Here is a 21,233-nt window from a genome sequence, read left to right as displayed (position 1 = left end):
GAGAGTTCTACTTTCTTCACATTCTCACCAACACATTACTACCCCCCAAATGAATTACAGCCATCCTAGTAAGTGTGAAGTAGTATCTCACTGTGGTTTTGATACGCATTTCCCTAATGACTAATGAAGGTGAACATCTTTTCATGTGCTTCCTGTTTATCTTCTTTGGAGAAATGCTCATTAAAATCCTCTGCCCGTTTTTAATTGGGTTGTCTTTTTACTATTGAGTTATATGAGTTCTTTAAGTATTCTGGATATTAGACCATCATTAGATATATGTGTGATTTGCAAAAAATTTTCCCCATTCTCTAGGTGGTTTTTTCAGTTTCTTCCTTTTTTATTTATTGGAATATAGTTGACTTATAGTGTTCTTTGAAGCACAAAAGTTCTTAATTTTGATGAAGTCTAACTATTTTTTATTTGATTGCTTGTACTTTAGGTGTGATATTTATTAATTTTTATAAGGTATCCGAATTCAATTCCTTAAAGTATTACTGATGGGCATATAAAATTCAGCTGTTGCAAGTTTGTGACCTATGATCTGAAGACTTAATAGGTATTTTTACAGGTAAACATAATCGAAAGTCAATACACTAAATCTGGACTACTAAGATTTCTAGAACTTCTTTTGCAGATTTTATTTTAAAATGATTATTTCTGCTAAATTTGAATATGACTTGCTATCTACAACACGGAAAAATTTCCACTTGTCTTCATAGCCAATCTCCATCCCCAATATATTTATTTATTTTTGGCCATGCCTGTGGCATGTGGAAGTTCTCAGGCCAGGTACTGAACCCGAGCCACAGCAGCAAACCAAGCCACTACAGAGATGCTGAATCCTTATCCTGCTGAGCCACACAAGAACTCCCATCCCCAATATTTTGAAATGCAACAAAATACTTCGGCAGTTACTAAATTAAGGTGCAGCCGTCCTCTCCCTACACCTTCTATTAAAACCTTCAATCTCACCTCTATTCCTCAAAAAGCTTGAAGGAGCTCTATGAAAGACGGCGTACAACTGTGGTGATAATGGTGGAGTGAAGAGCTACTACTAGTAATGCTACAAACTGCTTTAAAATAGCCTATGGAAAGTTTTCTGGGGAAATTATAACTTTTTAACATACGCATAAGTATCTGAGGACTGTCTTACGTAAATTTCATAGACTTGCTGAAACAATTATATACCTATAGAAAACTCCAGTTTTCTGAAAATTTTGAAAGCATTTTAAAGGTGCTGATTTTTATTCTTTATGTAATCCACATGAGCAGTGTAACTGAAACCATACCCAATAGATACATCTGCAACTGAATTTCTTTGCTCATCTTCCTTTAGTTTTTCTTGTTTCTCCTTCATTTTTTGTTCTTGCTCCTTAAGTTTTTCTTCTTTCCTTTTACGAATTCTGGAAGTTAAAATAAAATATTATTAATATATTCATAACCTCTTAGTAAAGTCAACAAACAGTATGATCCGATGCCACACTGTAGTTCAACATGGTTTTTTTAATAGAATGATTTTAATTTTTTTCCATTATAGCTGGTTTACATTGTTTCATCAATTTTCTACTGTACAGCATGATGACCCAATTATACATACATATATACATTCTTTTTTCTCCCATTACCATGCTCCATCATAAGTGACTAGACATAGTTCCCAGTGCTATACAGCAGGATCTCACTGCTAATCCATTCCAAAGGCAATAGTATGCCTCTATTAAGCCCAAGCTCCCAATCCATCCCACTCCCACCCCCTCGGCAACCACAAGTCTATTCTCCAAGTCCATGATTTTCTTTTCTGTGGAAAGGTTCATTTGTGCTGTATATTAGATTCCAGATATAAGTGATAGCACATGGTATTTGTCTTTCTCTTTCTGACTTACTTCACCCAGGATGAGAGTCTCTAGTTCCATCCAGGTTGTTGCAAATGGCATTATTTTGTTCTTTTTTATGGTTGCGTAGTATTCCATTGTGCATATACACCACATCTTCCTAATCCAATCATCTGTCGATGGACATTTGGGTTGCTTCCGTATCTTGGCTATCATAAATAGTGTTGCAATGAACACGTGGGTGCATGTGTCTTTTCCAAGGAAAGTTTTGTCTGGATATATGCCCAAGAGTGGGATTGTTGGGTCATATAGTAAGTTCTATACATAGTTTTCTATGGTAACTGCATACTGTTCTCCATAGTGGTTATACCAATTTACATTCCCACCAACAGTGCAGGAGGGTTCCCTTTTCTCTACACCCTCTCCAGCATTTGCTATTTGTGGACTTATCAATGACGACCATTCTGACTGGTGTGAGGTGGTACCTCATGGTAGTTTTGATTTGCATTTGTCTAACGATCATTGATGTTGAACATTTTTTCATGTGCTTGTAAGCCATATGTATATCTTCTTTGGAGAAATGTCTATTAAGGTCTTTTGCCCATTTTTCAATTGAGTTGTCGGCTTTTTTGCTGTTGTGTTGTATAAGCTGTTTGTACATTTTAGAGATTAAGCCTTTGTCAGTGGCATCATTTGAAGCTATTTTCTCCCATTCTGCTGGTTGTCTTTTTGTTTTTTTGGTTTCCTTTGCTGTGCAAAAGCTTGTCAGTTTGATTAGGTCCCATTGGTTTAGTTTTGCTTTTATTTCTCTTGTTTTGGGAGACTAACCTGAGAAAACATTTGTAAGGCTGATGTCAGAGAATGTTTTGCCTATGTTCTCTTCCAGGAATTTGATGGTATCTCGTTTATATTTAAGTCTTGAAGCCATTCTGAGTTTACTTTTTTGCATGGTGTGAGGGTGTGTTCTACTTTCACTGATTTGCCTGCAGCTATCCAGGCTTCCCTGCAATATTTGCTGCAAAGACTTTCTTTTTCCCATTTTATGTTCTTGCCTCCTTTGTCAAAGATTAATTGACAATAGGTGTCTGGGTTTATTTCTGGGTTCTCTAATCTGTTCTATTGGTCCGTGTGTCTGGTTTTTTTTTTTTTTTTTTGGTCTTTTTGCCTTTTCTAGGGCCGCTCCTGTGGCACATGGAGGTTCCTAGGCTAGGGGTCTAATCGGAGCTATAGCTGGCGGCCTACACCAGAGCTACAGCAATGCCAGATCTGAGCCACATCTGTGGCCTACACCAAAGCTCATGGCAATGACGGATCCTTAACCCACTGAGCAAGGCCAGGGATTGAACCCACAACCTCATGGTTCCTAGTCGGATTTGTTACCCACTGAGCCACAACGGGAACTCCCTGTATGTCTGTTTTTTGATACCAGTACCACACTGTCTTGACTACTGTGACTTTGTAATATTGTCTAAAGTCTGGGAGAGTTATGTCTCCTGCTTGGTTTTTGTTCCTCAGGATTGCTTTGGCAATTCTGGCTCTTTTGTGGTTCCACATAAATTTCTGGATTGTTTGCTCTAGTCCTGTGAAAAAAGTCTTGGGTAATTTGACACAGATTGCACTGAATCTGTAGATTGCTTTGGGTGGTATGGCCATTTTTATAATATTAATTTTTCCAACCCAGGAGCATGAAATATCTTTCCATTTCTTTGAATCCTCTTAATTTCCTTGATTAATGTTTTATAGTTCTCAGCACATAAGTCTTTAATCCTTGGTCAGGTTTATTCCCAAGTATTTGATTTTTTGGGGTGCAATTTTAAAAGGTATTATATTTTTGTATTCCTTTTCTGTTTTTTTTCTTTTCTTTTTTTTCTTTTTTTTCTTTTTTGTCTTTTTGCCTTTTCTAGGGCCGCTCCTGCGGCATATGGAGGTTCCCAAGCTACGGGTTCAATCAGAGCTGTAGCCAACAGCCTACGCCAGAGCCACAGCAACTCAGGATCTGAGCCACATCTGTGACCTACACCACAGCTCACGGCAACGCCAGATCCTTAACCCACTGAGCAAGGCCAGGGATCGAAACCGCAACCTCATGGTTCCTAGTCGGATTTGTTAACCACTGAGCCACGACAGGAACTCCCGTATTCCTTTTCTAATATTTCATTGTTAGTATACAGAAATGCGACTGATTTCTGAATGTTAATCTTATATCCTGCTACTTTGCTGAATTTGTTGATCAGCTCAAGTAGTTTTTGGGTTGAGTCCTTGGGGTTTTGTATATACAGTATCATTTCATCTGCATACAGTGATAGTTTTACTTCTTCTCTTCCTATTTGGATGCCTTTTATTTCATTTGTTTGTCTGACTGCTGTGGCTAGGACTTTCAATACTACATTGAATAACAGCGGTGAGAGTGGGCATCCTTGTCTTGTGCCAGATTTTAGTGGGAAGGCTTTCAGCTTTTCTCCATTGAGTATTATATTTGCTGTGGATTTGTCACAAATGACTTTTATTATGCTAAGGTATGTTCCCTCTATACCCACTTTGGTAAGAGTTTTGATCATGAATGGATGTTGGACTTTGTCAAAAGCTTTTTCTGCACCTATTGAGATGATCATGTGGTTTTTTACTTTTCTTTTGTTAATGTGGTGTATGATGTTGATTTATTTGTGTATGCTGAACCATTCTTGTGAACCTGGGATGAATCCCACCTGGTTGTGGTGTATGACCTTTTTTATATGTTGTCAGATTCGGTTGGCTAAAATCAACAGTGTTTTAGACGCAAAGAAATAAATAGCTTTCATTAGCACAACTGACTGTAATTGTCTCTTACCTGGCAGCTGCTTCTTCCCTTTCTTTTCGATGTTGTTCTGCTTTTAACTCCCGGAACTCCTGCTTTGCCTGTCGTAATATGTCAACATAATCTTCAATGAAATCCCTAGTAGAAACTAGGGTCAGTAGTTTCCCACAGAGAGCATGAAGAATCTTCATTTTTTCTCCTGTCAAAAATTGGTAAATAACTTCTGGATTATCAATGACAAAATTTTTAATTTATACTTAATGTGAAAATGTTTAATACAGAATAAAGTCTCTCGAGATGGCATGTCAATGGCATGTCAGATTGAATCCAATTTAACAGTTACATGATATATAAGGCATTTCAATATTAATGACTAGCTTATATACTAGCTCAACAGACATGAAAATTTTTCTAATTTCTGGAGTTTTCTGGTGGCTCAGTGCATGAAGGATCCAGTGTTGTCTCCGCTGTGGCTTGGATCAAAAGTGTGGTGTGGATTCGATCCCTGGCCTGGGAACTTCAGCATGCATGGGTGTAGCCCCAAAAAGGTTTTGCTTTTTTTTCCTAATTGCAAAGATTTTAAGTTTTAATTGTTAGGCTTATATACGAAGTTCAAATCAAAACTAAGTTATAACCACATGAATTAAAAAAAAAATGACTCTAGGCAATTTGCTACTCTGAAAAGACTACAGACACCATAAATTATAAAAACTGTATGCTGCCGCGGGAGCGGCCCAAGAAATAGCAACAATAACAACAACAACAAAAAAAGACAAAAGACAAAAAAAACAAACAAAAAAAAACTGTATGCATGTTAGGTCAACTATACCTCAATAAATAAAAATTTTTTTAACTATATGAATGTTAGGAATTAAGGTACTCTTATTTTATGTTTGCTTAAATAAGCATATTAAATTAAACTCCATATATTTGTACTTCCTTTTTTGTGTGTGTGTGCTTTTTAGAGCCGCACACGGGGCATATGAAGACTCCCAAGCTAGGGGTTGAATCGGAGCCATGCCAGCCTATGCCAGATCTGAGCCGCATCTGTAACCTATACCACAGCTCACAGCAACTCCAGATCCTTAACCCACTGAGCAAGGCCAGAGATCAAACCTGCAACGTCATGGTTCCTAGTCAGATTCGTTTCTGCTGCGCCACAATGCGAACTCCTATATATTTGTACTTTTTTTTTCTACTTCTTTTTTTTGGTTGCACCTGTGGCATATGGAAGTTCAAGGGCCAGGGATCGAACCTGCACCACAGGTTCTTGTCACCCAAGCTGGTGCAGTGATAATGCAGGAGTCTTAACCCGATGCACCACAAGAGAACTCCCATGTACATTATTATTCTTATAATTAAAAACGAAGTAAAAAATAACTTCATCTTAATTTAAATACTGTTCCACATATTTCACTTACTTGAGTCAATGTTAGAATTTAGCAGCTATAGCTTACATTTCTGATTTACAAATAAATAAAAGTGAAAGCTAGGTAATTCTCACTTATCCTTTTAAACTTAGTAGAGTTAGTAAACTAATGACAATTTTTAAAAATAACAGAAAATCCAAATGAAAAAGAAAAGAAAATCATCAATAATTAAAGCTAGCATGAATAAAAACAGTAGTTTCAATTTAGAACACCATTTTTATTGTAACAATTTTTTTAAGACTGATTTTCTCTTTTTCTTGAATAGCATCTAAAATTTCTTATCAGTCACCTAATTTTCTGGGCATAAGAAGATAAGAGGGTAGGAGTAGACAGGTTATACAAATTCCAACTTGCAAAGTTTACCTGGTGTCAAATCATACACTGAAGTGCTTGACAGTTTCTTCACTAGACTGGGATTGCTTAGACGAAGCTCCATGCAGGCGTCATCTGTAGCATCAAATCCTCCTCGTTTTTGATATCTGTACTTTGCATTTGCTGATGTTACATCAGCACCTGAAGCTAAGATGTGTAGTCTGAGGATTTCAGAAAGAGTGCAGCTATCGAGATCCAAGCTTTTCAAACTGCAGCCTATAGTTGTTAAAAATGAAATAGTTATTTAAAATATAAACAACAAATCCTCAGCAATGTAAAATATACCTTTATAAAATTAAAAATAAAAAGCCAATAAAAAAAAAAAACCCACACATACCCTGATGCAACTGCGGCCATGCAGCTGCCAAAGATGCAACTGCAGACAGTGCAGATTTTGTAGGGTCTGCATCTTCATCCAAAGCCTCTGTTAAATCTTTAAGGAAATAAATACTTTATTCTAGTGCAAATCAAAGCTTGAATATTTGGGAATAATGCCCTTTTAAAATGATGAAAGAAACAGCAAACAACTTAACATTCAGGAACCTCAAAAGAGCCAACACTAAGTACAACAAGCAGCATTCATATTCTGTCTAGTCTGCACATCCAACTATAAATCCTAAGACATACGCTACACACTTTTCCCTTACTTAACACGAGAAGACAATTTCCAAGTTACCAACAAGATGCACATACATATTCCCCAAGAGTGGTAAAATGCACATTAGAATGCAAAACGAATCTCCTTGATCAATATAACTTTAGGAAAGTCTACTTTGAAAATCAGAATCTATTTGAAGACGCCCAAATCTTTTATAAATATTTTAAGATTGAATAATAACAAAGTATAAGTTGTAACCATCACAAAAGCAGCACAGAAAAGGAGCTAAAGGAACTAAAACAGTACAGTGCTGTCACTCAACCACAGATTTATCCTCTTCATATAAATTGCTTGTTTTTATTTTGAAAACTCTTCAATCCAAGAAACAGTAAGAGTATCTCCCTATGTTTTCCAAGTAAATTGCTTTAGCTCTGAAAACAGTGCTTAGCCTACAAAGCGGACTAAAGAGCAAATCTAATGGCACAAAAATGTATTTACACTGGCATATATATATATATATATATATATACACACACACACACACAATTATTCCTTATGTAGATAACAAAAAATTTAAATGTCACCTATGAAAAAACTTTAAGCTTATAAAAAGCCCTTCTGTTGTATCACAGTAGAGTGGACACAGTTTCAGACTAAAAGTTGGATATGTACACTTTATTCTTAGCTCTGCCCAGTTCCTAGTTATGTAGCCTTTAGACCAGTCACTTAATTGGCTTCATTTTTCTTAAAGGGGTAAGTCTAGATCAGCAGTTTTCAAATTCTTCAAATATTTCTTGGAAGCACAATATAAAAGATGCCCTTGTTAAAGTCAGGCACAGAGATGACAATCCTGCCCATTCATCTTTCCAACTCTCCTGGAACAGCATGGAGGGACCCCTGAACAGACTGCAGGGCTCCACAGATTAAAGCTGGAAAATCACTGGGCTAACCTGGTTCTGTGTTCTTAACTTTCTACTACGATTTTCTCCCCCAAAGGTCACAAGCTGAAAAAATGAACCTTAGAGAACAGAAATGTTGTCCTTTACTAAAGGAAAAGGCATGAAAAAGTCAGTTCTGGGATTACGATCACTGACAATTTCATGGCATTAAAAGCATAAACAATACATACAGGAGAAGTTGTATACATGCAGAAATTATTCCTACCGGGCCATGAATCTAGTCAAAATGACAGATATATTCTTCCTCATCAAGAAAATACTAGACCTAAAGCTTTTTCAATTTTCATTTTACAGATAAAGCCAAACAAACTTAAAATTAATAGGCCCTCTAAAATTAACAACAGTCCTAGTTACAGGGCTGTATAAGTATACTGTCTCTCTCCCTTTGCACCTATCACCATACTCAATCTATTTTAGCTCTACAAAGTTATAATTTTCTACAATGAAGGCTACAAGGCCTTAGGAAATAGACAACTAACAAAATGACAGTTTACTTTCAGTTGTATTAAACCAACATGTTAAAATATATATTCTTTAGCTCAATTATCTACCAAATCGCACTGTCAAGAAATAAATATCATTTTAGGATTCACTGAGAGATAACCATTGGGTATGTCATCTCAAGAGAATACAGCTGAACTGTATATGTTATGACTTTCTGAAATAGATATATCTATCACCACTATAATCTAGAATTAGGTAAATACAATTTCAACCCTAAACAATAGCATCTTAGTAAAAACACAAACTATTCTATATAAAAAATTCTCTTGTTCATACACTTTGAAGGGCATTTAGAGGTAAGACAAAAGAGAGGAAGTGATATTTTTAATATGAGAGTTAAAAAATTGCTGATTAAAAAAAAAATCTGCTAATTAAGAGTTCCCTGGTGGCGCCACCTAGCATTTAAGGACTTGGCACTGTCAATGCTGTGGCTCAGGCTACTACTGTGGCTTGGTTTCCATCCCTAGCCTCAGAACTTCCTTATACTGCAGGCATGGCACTGGAAAAAAAAAAAAAAAAAAATCCAAATTGGAGTTCCCGTTGTGGTATTGCTGCGAGCTGCGGTGCAGGTCACAGATGTGGCTTGGATCTCTCTCATTGCTGTGGCAGTGGCAGTGACGTAGGCCAGCAGCTGTAGCTCTGATTTGACCCCTAGCCTGGGAACTTTCATATGCTGCAAGTGCAGCCCTAAAAAGCAAAAAAAAAAAAAAAAAAAAAAAAAATCCAAGGTTTGATATAAAAACATGGAGACCAAAGGCCAAAGAAATCAGATGTTCTTGAAGACAGATAATTACTTCTTTGCCATATTATAAGGAAATACAACATAGTCACTATGAGGCTCTAGACTAAAGTGCTTAAATTTGTAACCCATCACTTTCTTATTAGCCGTATGTCTCTGGGCAAGTTAATTAAACTCCCTGGGCACATTAAATTAAAGTTAAATTTAAAACTCTCTGGGCAAGTTAATTTAAGTCTAGGTTTCTTTATATGTAAACGGCAGAAAAATAGTTATAGTTACATCTACCTTACAAGGGTGGTATGATTAAATGAAACAATGCATCTATAGTGTCTTACTAGCTGTATGATCACTTACTATCTATGTGATCTTCAGTAAATAGCCTCAATGAACCTCAATGTTTTCATCACTAAGATAAATTCATGCTTTTCTGCCAAACTTCCCCATTTCTAAAAAATAGCAAGAAACACCTTACATAATAAGACTAGCTAATGAGGAAATAAAAGAACGTTCAATCCCATTCGACTATTCAGTTGCTTTCGGGAAGACTATGGAAAAGTTGTTTGTTGCTGAGATGGGAGAACATAGGAAAAATACCTGGAGGAACAGTATGGGGCCATTAATGAAAGTGAAATAACCATTTAAAATATGGCCAATAATAACAAGGAAATGAGGGAAGGGCAGAAAAATGCCAAACTATTTTTTTCCCTCTCTAACATTTAAATAACTAGTTTCAAAAGGGGTGTTAAAACCTTTTTAATGGCCAATACTTATTCATAGGTAGACTTTTCTTTATAGACAGTCCTGTATAGAAGCAGAGCTATAAAAATCACAGATCAAACAAATCATGAATAGAAAATATAATGGCCATACACACCTCACGGTTAATATATCTTTCTTTTACACCAGCTGATTTTCCAACACAACTTCCTTTTAACCCTACTTTCTGTCACTAGGACTGCTGAAATTCACCTGCTTCGAATCCTGAATTAAAGAAAGCTTTATCTTGTATTAAGGTCAGAATTTGGTCAATAACCCTGTGACAGTATTGGTCATTAAGACGACCTAAAGAATAAAAGAATGAATTTATGCTACAATGTCTATCTTAGATAATCCATCTGTAGTGTTAGTACTTGTCATTTTAGAAAATCTTTACATGTTTTATAGGTGGATTTACTCTTCTGTCTTCTCTTTAGTAGAGTCTCACCTAACTGACTAAATCATTTGAGTTGACAATGAGGACCACATTGTTAAAATGACCTTGATAAGGGACTTATGCCCTTTAAGAATGTTATTAGCATTCAAGCGAGAGAATATCTGAACTCAGGTTGTAATTTAAAAGGCAACCAACACTGGATACTTACTTATATATCATTGTCCTATTGCTTCAGCAATTAGGCATAAAGGAAATTAGCTCAAATTACCTAAGGACAACCATACTATCTGAATGGAGGAATGTCACATTTTTTTTCTACCAATATTCTGCTCTCAAGATATCTCCAAATAGTTATTTCTTATTGTAAATTCTTATGAAATACACTAAAGTATTGTTATTGTTAATGGTCCTATCTCGTATGTGGCAAAATTCAGAAAGTATTATGTTGGAAGTCAAATCAACCTTTTAATATAAATGCTTAATAATTCCTCTGATTGAAGTAAATACTAAATAAAAGTGAATATTTTCTGTATTAAAAATTAAAAAAGCTTTCCTTCAGAATTATTTCTATATTAATATGTACCACCCACTGACTCCTAAAATTTATCTGTATAAAATTTAAAGAGCAAAGTATTCTAGTTCAAACTAATTAGTGAAATTAAAAAATTAAATTTACTTAACTCTCATCTAAAAACTGTTAGATCTGGAATGAAATCAGTAGCAGTATTTTCAATTTAATTTATTAAAAACAACAACTGAAGTATTTCCTTATATGGAGGGGAAAAAAATCAGTGCTTATTTAGTAGAATTTCTCAGAATTACAGATACTGATCAATGAAATCTGTAATGCTCCTAAATCATAGGAGAAATCTAAAAGAATAAAAAGCAAGACAGACTGGCAGCAGTGGGGGTAGGGAGTGGGGGGTGGGGGAGAGCAGTATTTTTTAGCTCATTAAAACAAAGCTTTTCTAAAACTGATAATGTGTTGTTAGTATGTGACTTAAGAATCAACTAACTTGAACAACCATAATTTTGAACCATAAATTCAAGTTAATTTTAAAATAACCTTCAAAAATTAGTTTCACTACAAAGCTACAATCAGCTAGCAATAATATTTAATTCTGACCTTTGGTGTCAGCATCAGTTATTTGCTCTTTGGCTACTTCCTCTTCTTCTTCAGCTATCGCCTGGAAGATGGCAGTCAGGAAGAAAAAAAGCAATTCACATAGTGGGCCTTCACTGTCATTTCCTACAAGAGCTTCCTCTAACACTTCTGTGAATAAAATGTTTAAAATGAATTTAAAGTTCTGGTCATGTACTGAAAAAACAACTCCACTGGAATAATAAACAATTTAATCAACAACAGCCTGTGTAACTATTTTCTTAAGTGTCCATTTATCAAAGTACAGCCAAGTTTATTCAAGGCAAAAAATTTTTAAAAATTTATAATAATTTATAATGTAATTATAAATCAGTAAAATACAGTAAAATCATAAGCCAAAATCCCCACATCCAAAGAAAGCCAAATTAGTCTCAAGAGATCAATATAATAGTTTATTGAGGTTTGAATTTGAGATGTAAATTAAGACATATTAAAATTATAATTTTACTCTCATTTGAATAACAATGCCAAAAGATTTGTTATTGTTGTCCCACTGTTCTTTTTTTGTTTGTTGTTTTAAGGCCACACCTGTGGCATATGGAAGTTCCCAGGCTAGGGGTCGAATCGGAGCTGTAGCTACCGGCCTACGCCACAGCCACAGCAACTTGAGATCTGAGCCTCGTCTGTGATCCACACCACAGCTCATGGCAATGCTGGATCCTTAACCCACTGAGCAAAACCAGGGATCGAACCTGGATCCTCATAGATATTAGTCGTTTCCACTGAGCCACAATGGGAACTCGTGTCCCAATGTTCTTAATAGCTATGTGGGACATTACTGTTTACCAAACAGTGCACAGCAGAGGTAATCATCAGCAACAGTTATAATCCTAATATGCTCAAGATATAAATCTTTCTCATCTCATTCACCTTACCTAAACCAACAATGTTTAGACCTCTGGATCTGTAAGGCACAATGATTCATGCCTCATCTAGCTCATAAAGAGAAATTCAGGGAATGTGAAAGCCTTCCTGAAGAATATACTCTTACTCAAATAAGAGTGGCACTGTAATTCTGTCTTTAAGAGTCTTTATTTGGATTCCAAGAAAATTATTTTGCTATTGGCAGCTAAATATCAAAATGGGATCTAAAGCCCTTCACATACCAATTTAGCTTTTATAAATGATGTAAATACAAAGTAATAGTGAATAAGTACAGAGGCAAAATAGAATAAAAAATTAAAGGTAGACAACAACTTGTCTCCAAATATGACTTATGTCAATTCCTTCCCTCCTTGCACTTACATACCATGCCACTCTCAAGAAGTAGTCTATTCCTTCACTTCCTTGAATCCCCCAGGCCCACCTACTGGAATTTGGCAGAAGTAATCAAGAAAACTGGCAGTTTCTGTTTCCGGCCTCTTGGAGCACTCAGCTGCCACATAAGAAGTGCAGGCCATCCAGTGTGGAGAGTACCAAGGGACCAGGTAGGCGTGTGCGTGTGCATAAGCCACCATGAACATCTCACCAGGTGAGCCTTCAGATGACTCCAGCTCCCTACTGGAGACTGACCATATCCATGTGAAAGATCCCAACAGCTAGGTCCAATGACTCCACAGAACTTTGAGAGAAAATAATTTGCTTTTTTAAGCCACTAATTTTAGGGTGAATTATAACACAGCAATAGCACTTGCCTAGGGTTACTCCCTCAGGAAACTCATCTTGAAGATCGAAAAGCTCCCCAAATGCATTAAGGAACTCCAAAACCATCAGAGCATCACCAAAGATTTCAGGAGGTAGTCTAGTTTTCACTGGAGTTGGTTCTGGAAGTTCCTGCAAGATTGAACAATTTATATAACTATCTGAACCAAGCACAGGAAATTGTAAATATGATACACTCTTTACCTAATAAGAATTATTTCATGTAAAGAATTATTTCATACAGTTCTCAACCCTGGATGTTTACTGTCATCACTTTTGGAACTTTTGAAATTATAGATGCCCTGGCTTTATTTCAACTTTACTAAATCACAGTCTTTAGGGACTTCTTCCTCATCAAACTAAAAATGTAACTTGAGGTTGAAGTGTGCCTCTGACTACACTTTCCAGTCAAGAGAGATTCCTAACCTAAATTCTGAGGTCAAGGCCTTAGCTGTATCAATATGATTTTTGATGCGGTATTTTCCTTAGGATATGAAACAGACTTAATTCACCATCTGTTATCTTAGAAATGGTTCCTTATAAACTGAGATGAATGAGTTGGGTTTGGATATTTTGGTTATTCTGGAGACAGGCAGAATCTTTGTCTAGCAATCAAGCTAAATGCATGCCTGGCCCCAGTTGTTACTGGGCTATCAAGGATAGTACAGATGACCAACTATTTCCACAGAATAAGAATCATTATTGAAGCTTGTTACAAAATACTAACAATGCTACCTTGGAACTCTAAAGAAAAACACTTGCTTAAGTGGCTATTTCCTCTGTTACACAGGTGTGTGAAACATCACATAACATGCTTTTACCTTAAGATCATCACATTCCATGTCTTCTCTAGGTTTACTCCACTGTTTTAAGTATTCCATATATTTTTTCTTTTCTTCACGCAATTTCTCTCTTTCCTAAAACAAAAGGTTAATAAAAATTCTTATAAGAAATTTATAAGGCAGGAGTTCCCCGTTGTGGTGCAGCAGAAACAAATCCGAATAGGAACCATGAGGTTGCTGGTTTGATCCCTGGCCTCGCTCAGTGGCTCAAGAATCCGGATGAGGCTCGGATCATGCATTGCTGTGGCTGTGGTGTAGGCCAGCAGCTACACCTCCATTTAGACCCTAGCCTGGGAAGCTTCATATGTCATGGGTGCGGCCCTGAAAAGCCAAAGACAAAAAAAAAAAAAAAAAAAAAGAAATGTATAAGGCAGCATCAGCATCACCTGGGAAGTAGTAAGAAACACAGATACCCTAGACCTACCCCACCTACTGACCTAGAAACTCTGGGATTGGGCCCCAGCAATTGATATAAGCCCTTCTGGTGATCTTGATGCACATTAATGTGTTAAAACTACTGATCAAAACAATGCCTATCTGGCAGAACTGCTACAAAGGTAAAAAATGTCCAACGCATAGTAGCTCCTGGATAAGTATTATTTCAATCTAACCGCATATAGAAGCTCTCCCTCAACTTAATTTAACTTAATTAAATTGTTTAAGTCTTGGCTAAAAAAAACCTGACAATTGTAAAAAGTTTAGAAAGTCATTTACGTATTATGAACATTTTTAAGGACCAATCTTTTTTAAGTCAAAAAGGGACACTGCCGATGTCAGAATTTCTGTTGCACCTCTTAGGTACAAGGCACATCAAAACTTTCCTTATTTCATGGTATGGACACTTTATCCATGGTTCAGAACACATGAACTTGGCAAGAGTGTGTCTTTTGTTACTAGCAAAGCAAACGCCATGATGGCACAGCAGAAACGAATCCAACTAGGAACCATTGGGTTGCAGGTTTGATCCCTGGCCTTGCTCAGTGGGTTAAGGATACAGTGTTGCCATGAGCTGTGGTGTAGGTCACAGATTTGGCTTGGTTCTGGCGTTGCTGTGGCTCTGGCATAGGCTGGCAGCTGTAGCTCCAATTAGACCCCTAGCCTGGGAACCTCCATGTGCTGTGGGTATGGCCCTAAAAAGACAAAAAAAAAAAAAAAAAAAAAAATTAGATCCTAACTAAAGAGGTAAGAAATTATTAGAGTACCTAAAATAAAACTTCCCCTTACATTTGTAATACATTGTTTTTAAGACTCTTTTAAATCTGAGTAACAGCCTAGGGGACACAGAATGGACAGTAAATAAAAGCATTATTAGAATACAATTGGGGACTTTTTGCTCACGTAAGTCTTTTGAAACCCTTATTTCTTGATTCTGGTATTTGAAACTGCAAGATAAATACTGACCCTAAAATGTCTCTAATAAAGCTGAATGTAAAAGAATTTTTTATTTATAATTATTTCCAATAAGCATGTTAATACATTATATGTTTAATACATATTAATATTCTTTCTTGGAAATTTAGCAACACTGAAGTAAACAGATGTATACTTATCAAATTTAACATAAAATAAGGTAGTACAGAACTTATTAACTGTGCTTTGAATGTTCTGCTGAAATAAGTTCTCCCTTCCCCCAACTAATTCTTATACCATGTATAAGATGGGTATTTTCTTTGTTTCTAAGATACACAAAAAGTACAACATATTTGGCAAGCAAATACTTATGTCCAAGTAGAGAATTTTTATTTTTTTATTTTTTTTAGGGCCGAACTTGCAGCATATGGAAGTTCCCACGCTAGGGGTCGAATTGGAGCTGCAGCTGCCAGCCTATGCCACAGCCACAGCAACATAGGACCTAAGCTGTGTCTGTGACCTACACCACAGCTCACGGCAACGCTGGATCGTTAATCCACTGAGCCAAGGATGGAACCCACATCCTCATGGATCCTAGTCAGGTTTATTAACTGCTGAGCCACGAAAGGGAGCTCCCCATGTACAGAAAACTTTAAAAATGTTCTTATCCTTTGACCTATTATTTTACTTCTACAAATTTATCAAGAGACATAATCCAAAAACAGGAAAGACTTTTATTCACAAATATGAATAAAGTACCATTATTTATGAGCAAAAATTTGTAAATCGCTTACTTATATCTATTTGATTGTTATATTCAGTCGCTAAAAATTCCACTTAGTTAATTTAATAACATGAAGGAATGTTTACAATAATGTTAAACAAAAAAATATACAAAATTACACACATATATATATATATATATATATATTTTTTTTTTTTTTGCTTTTTAGGGCCACACCCATGGCACATTGAGGTTCCCAGGCCAGGGGTCCAATTGGAGCTACAGCCATGGGCCTACACCACAGCTGCAGCAATGCCAGATCTGAGCCGCATGTGTGATCTACACCACAGCTCATGGCAACACTGGAATCCTCAACCCATTGAGCATGGCCAGGGATCGAACCCACAACCTCATGGATCATAGTCGGATCCATTTCCACTGCGCCATGATGGGAACTCCTCCTAAATACAAAATTATAAATGCTGGCTGTTATTCTAGAAGGCCCAGAATAAAGACTAGAAGTAAATTAATCAAAGTGTTAATGCTATCTCTAGATTACAAGTGTTTTTTTTTTTCTTCTACATTTCCTAGAGTAAACATGTATTAAACACTCTCCACCTCCACCTTAGGGACCTATCTGAAATAATTCAAGAAATACATGCAATTTAAATGTGCACACTGTGTAACATGATCGCCTAAGGTTACTTGAGACTATCCTGGGAGAACCAATGACAATGACTCCAGAAGAAACCAGCTATAGAATTCTCTAAGGAGTAACTACCACTGAAGATTATAATCAAAGAATTGCTGAAATACTGATTATCACAGTTACCTTATTCTTCCAGGAAGGTAATAACATTACACTATTTCTTATTAATTACACATTTTATTGCATTTTTCTAATGACATATTTTATTACTTTTGAAAGTTTTACATACATTGTCTTCCCTAAATATGGAAGTCTAAATAATGAAGAAAATCAACTTCAGAATTATACTTTAGAAGAGGCTTTGAAGTATAAAGGTATGTGTGTAAGTTGAACCTTAAATCATTCATTAAATTTTCCAGTACGAAAGGGAGATAAACCAATACTATTTATCAGCATTCTATACACAACTAAATGTGAATAAAAGTGATAAAAGTATTTGAAAATAACCATAAATTTAAATATGTAAAATACTATTTACTATTTGTGGAGAGCATAACTAATATACTTGAATATACCTTTTCTCTTTCTATTTTAAGCCTCTCTTTTTCTTCTTTCTTCTTCATTCTCTCTTCTTCCACAATTTTCTTCAGTTCTTCCTTCTTTTTCTCTTTATCTTCTTTTTCTTTTTTCTTTGCCTCTAGAGCATCTGCTTTATCTCTTTTTAATTTAGCCTTTTCAAAAGCTGTGGAGAAGGTCAAACTTAGAACAGTACAAAGGTAAAAAAATAATACATTTTTTTAATGTAACAAAAGAATCCCGGAAATACCTTAAGGCTAAATGAGATCAAGAGAGACTCATAGGGGTTGCAAATTCTGGGGGGAGTGAGCAGGTGATTAAAATGGGAAGAGCAAGTTGACTGTGTTTAAAACAAACTACTGCAGTGGGATAAACATATACCTGCCTTGAAAAGCCTTGCTACTCAAAGTGTGACCTTCAGATGAGTAGCAAGATATTACCTTGTCAGAAATGCAGAATCTCTTCTCCAAGCCAACCTACTAATATAGTTTCTTTTCCCCTCTTTCCTTTTGTGGTTGCACCTGCAGCTTATGGAAGTTCCCAGGCTAGGGGTCAAATTGGACGTAGCCACAGTGGCACCTATCTGAGCCACATCAGCTTGTGACAACACCTAATCCACTGAGCGAGGCCAGGGATGGAACCCAAATCCTCACAGACACTATGTCGGGATACTACATTCCTGCTGAGCCACAAGGGAAACTTCCTCCCTCCCCCTACTTTAAAAGAAAAAGATAAAGAAAAAAAAAAAACAAAAAAAACCACTTTTTTTTTTTCAGACCTACTAATTTAGAACCTTCATTTTAACAAGATTTCCAAGTGATTCATATATAATATAGTCACATATGGGAAGCAATGTTTTATAAGGCTGTATGACTCAAACAAAATGGCCCAAAACAGTTTCTAGCCCCTAGAAACTCCCAACTTGTACTCAATCTGCATTAGGTAAGTTTAACAGGGTATATACTATACTTTGAAATATTATTTTACGAGAGGAAGAGCTGTCTCAATTATCACACAAGTCAACAGTTATCTGAGGGAAAAAATTATGCTTAAAAAAAAAAAAACCCAGAGAAGTTTCCCTGTGGAGCAATGGATTAAGGATCCAGTGTTGTCTCTGCAGCGGCTTGCGTCACCAGTTTGATCCCTGGCCTGGAAACGTCCACATGAGGCTGGTGAGGGCCAAAAAACCCACACAAAACGAAGAACGAAAAACAAAACAAAACAAAACACAGAAATACATCACTTTAGAAACATCTTCTACCTGGGAACAGAGAAATATTCTTTCCTGTAACTAAACAGTTTTTGGAGAGAATGTTAAAACTCACCCAGTGACTTTATTTCTTCTTGTTTCAAAAGTTTCTCTCTTTCTTTAGTAACTTTGTTCCTAAAACCTACAACAGTCTGTTTATTAGCAATGGTGTCCTCCTAAAAAACAAAAAACAAAAAAACATAAACAAAAACAAGAAACTAAAGTTGTAGAACCAGAACTTTTACAAACAAATGGTCTTCTTTGTTCTTACAGTAAGAATAAAGCAATTATACTTTATACTAAGGTTTTATTCTAACTGAACTTTAATAACTCTAGTTTTAACACAGAGAACAGAGAATAGTAGCTAATTCTATAGTTTTATAAATTACTACAAAAAACAGCCAGGAAAAACAACTGGTTTTGTTTTGAGGGGAGACTTAAAAGTATACATTAGAAAAACCAAAAAATCTTCCAGGGTACTTTATAAACTAGATAGTATAGACATCAAATAAGACACAGGCAGAGAAAAGACATGCCAGACATAACTGTGGTTAATATTAAACAATGTCAAAAGTTTATTTTTACTTTATTTATTGAGATTAATCTAGCCTGCTTAATTGTGATATTATCTCTTACCTTTTAAATGATCTTTACATTTCAATCCCATAATTTATTCCCCATATGTCATCCTGCTTTACTATTTGCTTATATGCTTGCTTCCACTTTGATATAAAATCCCTGTGGCATAAGAGTCATGTCTAATTCACAACTGATACTTCTACAAGCCTCACTGCAGAACAGTTACCAACACACAGTACACAGTTTAAGGAATGTGTTCCTTCCTACAGGCTAAGGAGTGAAGGGTGTCAACACTACTCTTGATTTTGATTAGTTTTATTAAGAGCCATAATGTAGTTTTTATCAATTCTCTACTTACCTGACTAATAGATACTCGTTTGGGAGGTCTCCCTCTTCTCCTGTTAGCAGGACTGAAGATAAATGTGGGAGGGTCATCAGGGAAGAAATAAGAAAAATCTTGTTCTGCTATTTTATATGTTGAAAGAGATGATGCCTTCATTTAAAAAAGACATAGGGTACAATAATGACACATAAGTAAACCATATATAGATATGCTCTAACACGTCATATGACTACTGCTAAAAACCAGGTCAAAAACATTAGAGCTCCATGTGTATTATGTATTTATATACATTTTATTACTTGACCCTTTAAAAAACTAGATAATTAATCAGTTTTACCAAAAAGAAAATCACAATTCAAAAGATAACTTTACCATAAAATACTCAAGAATGTTTCAATAATTTCTTGAATTCTAAAACTATTTCAAAATTATATTTACAAAATAATCTTTTCATTGTGTGTGTCTTTTTAGGGCCACACCTGTGGCATATGGAGGTTCCTAGGCCAGGGGTCTAATCGGAGCTGTTGCTGCTGTCCTAAGCCAGAGCCATAGCAATGCCAGATCTGAGCCACGTCTTCGACCTACACCACAGCTCACGGCAATGCCAGATCCTTAACTCACTGAGTGAGGCCAGGGATTGAACTTGTGTCTTCCTGGTTCCTAGTCCAATTCGTTTCTGCTGCGCCATGATGGGAACTCCTATTTACACCATAATTTTGTTTTCTTCACTTTTGACTAATTTTGTATGAGACTTTTCTATGTAAATAAATAATCCCTATATTTACTATTAAAAATTCACTGCAGGAGTTCCTGTTGTGGCTCAGCGGAAACAAACCCGACTAGTATCAGTGAGGACGAGGGTTCAATCCCTGGCCTTGCTCAGCTAAGGATCCAGCATTGCCGTGAGCTGGGATTCCGAATGGCTGTGGCTGTGGCTAGCGGCTACAGCTTCAATTCAACCCCTGGCCTGGGAACTTCCATACGCCACAGGTGCAGGTCTCAAAAGACCAAAAAAAAAAAAAAAAAAAAAAATTCCCCTGTACTAAATAAATGAATTAATTTTTTCTTAGTCATTTCTTAACTGCTGAACATTTAGATTTCCCCCCGGTTTGGAGTGATACTTAAATACTTTATTTAAAGTTGGACTGGGAGTTCCCTTTGTGGTGCAGTGGAAATGAATCCGACTGATATCCAGAAGGATTCGGGTTCTATCCCTGGCCTCACTCAGTGGGTCGAGGATCTGGCGCTGCTGTGACCTGTGGTGTAGGTTGCAGACTCGGCTGGTATCCAGAGTTGCTGTGGCTGTGGAGTGGGCTGGCAGGCTTCAATTCGACCCCTAGCCCGGGAACTTCCATATGCTCTAAGTACAGCCCTAAAAAACAAAAATAAACACATGAAGTCGGTCTGGATAAAAGCAGAACTAATGATAAATTTCTATCAAGTTTCAACTCAAAATTTAAGTTCAGAGAAGTCAACCTCATTTTTGTCAGAAGTGTTGTGGTTCTAGGATAATTACTAAATGTAAGTTTCTCTTCTTTTACTTTGTATTCAGAACTTGTTCACCTCTTATGCATGTTCAACTCAAGACTTTTAAAAAAATTTTATTAGCAATTCTTAAGATTATTTTTGGTCTAACAGTCACTGCCTTTTCTTTCTCTCCAAAAAACATGTGCAATTTACAAAAACAAAGAAAATGTGTAAGAAAATAATGATAAAAAATTTAAACAGTTAACAAAA

The 21,233-nt window shown here is 36.1% G+C and overlaps 1 protein-coding gene across 2 annotated transcripts in view; it reads right to left on the bottom strand.

The window, feature by feature from the left end:
- The window catches only part of BAZ1A (bromodomain adjacent to zinc finger domain 1A), a 100,344-nt gene that overhangs the window by 27,416 nt on the left and 51,695 nt on the right, over window positions 1–21,233 (bottom strand). For both annotated transcript variants that reach the window (NM_001244159.1, XM_013989047.2), the window contains 10 exon segments: window positions 1,290–1,403; window positions 4,660–4,825; window positions 6,420–6,644; window positions 6,766–6,861; window positions 11,508–11,654; window positions 13,178–13,316; window positions 14,006–14,101; window positions 17,325–17,491; window positions 18,651–18,750; window positions 19,512–19,646. In NM_001244159.1, coding sequence (NP_001231088.1) covers window positions 1,290–1,403; window positions 4,660–4,825; window positions 6,420–6,644; window positions 6,766–6,861; window positions 11,508–11,654; window positions 13,178–13,316; window positions 14,006–14,101; window positions 17,325–17,491; window positions 18,651–18,750; window positions 19,512–19,646 — 1,385 coding nt within the window.

The sequence above is a fragment of the Sus scrofa genome, chromosome 7 (assembly GCF_000003025.6).
Source record: "Sus scrofa isolate TJ Tabasco breed Duroc chromosome 7, Sscrofa11.1, whole genome shotgun sequence".
In the NCBI taxonomy this organism is placed as follows: Eukaryota; Metazoa; Chordata; class Mammalia; order Artiodactyla; family Suidae; genus Sus; species Sus scrofa.
Note: the sequence above shows the minus strand (reverse complement) of the source record. Positions and strands in the feature narration are given on the sequence as shown.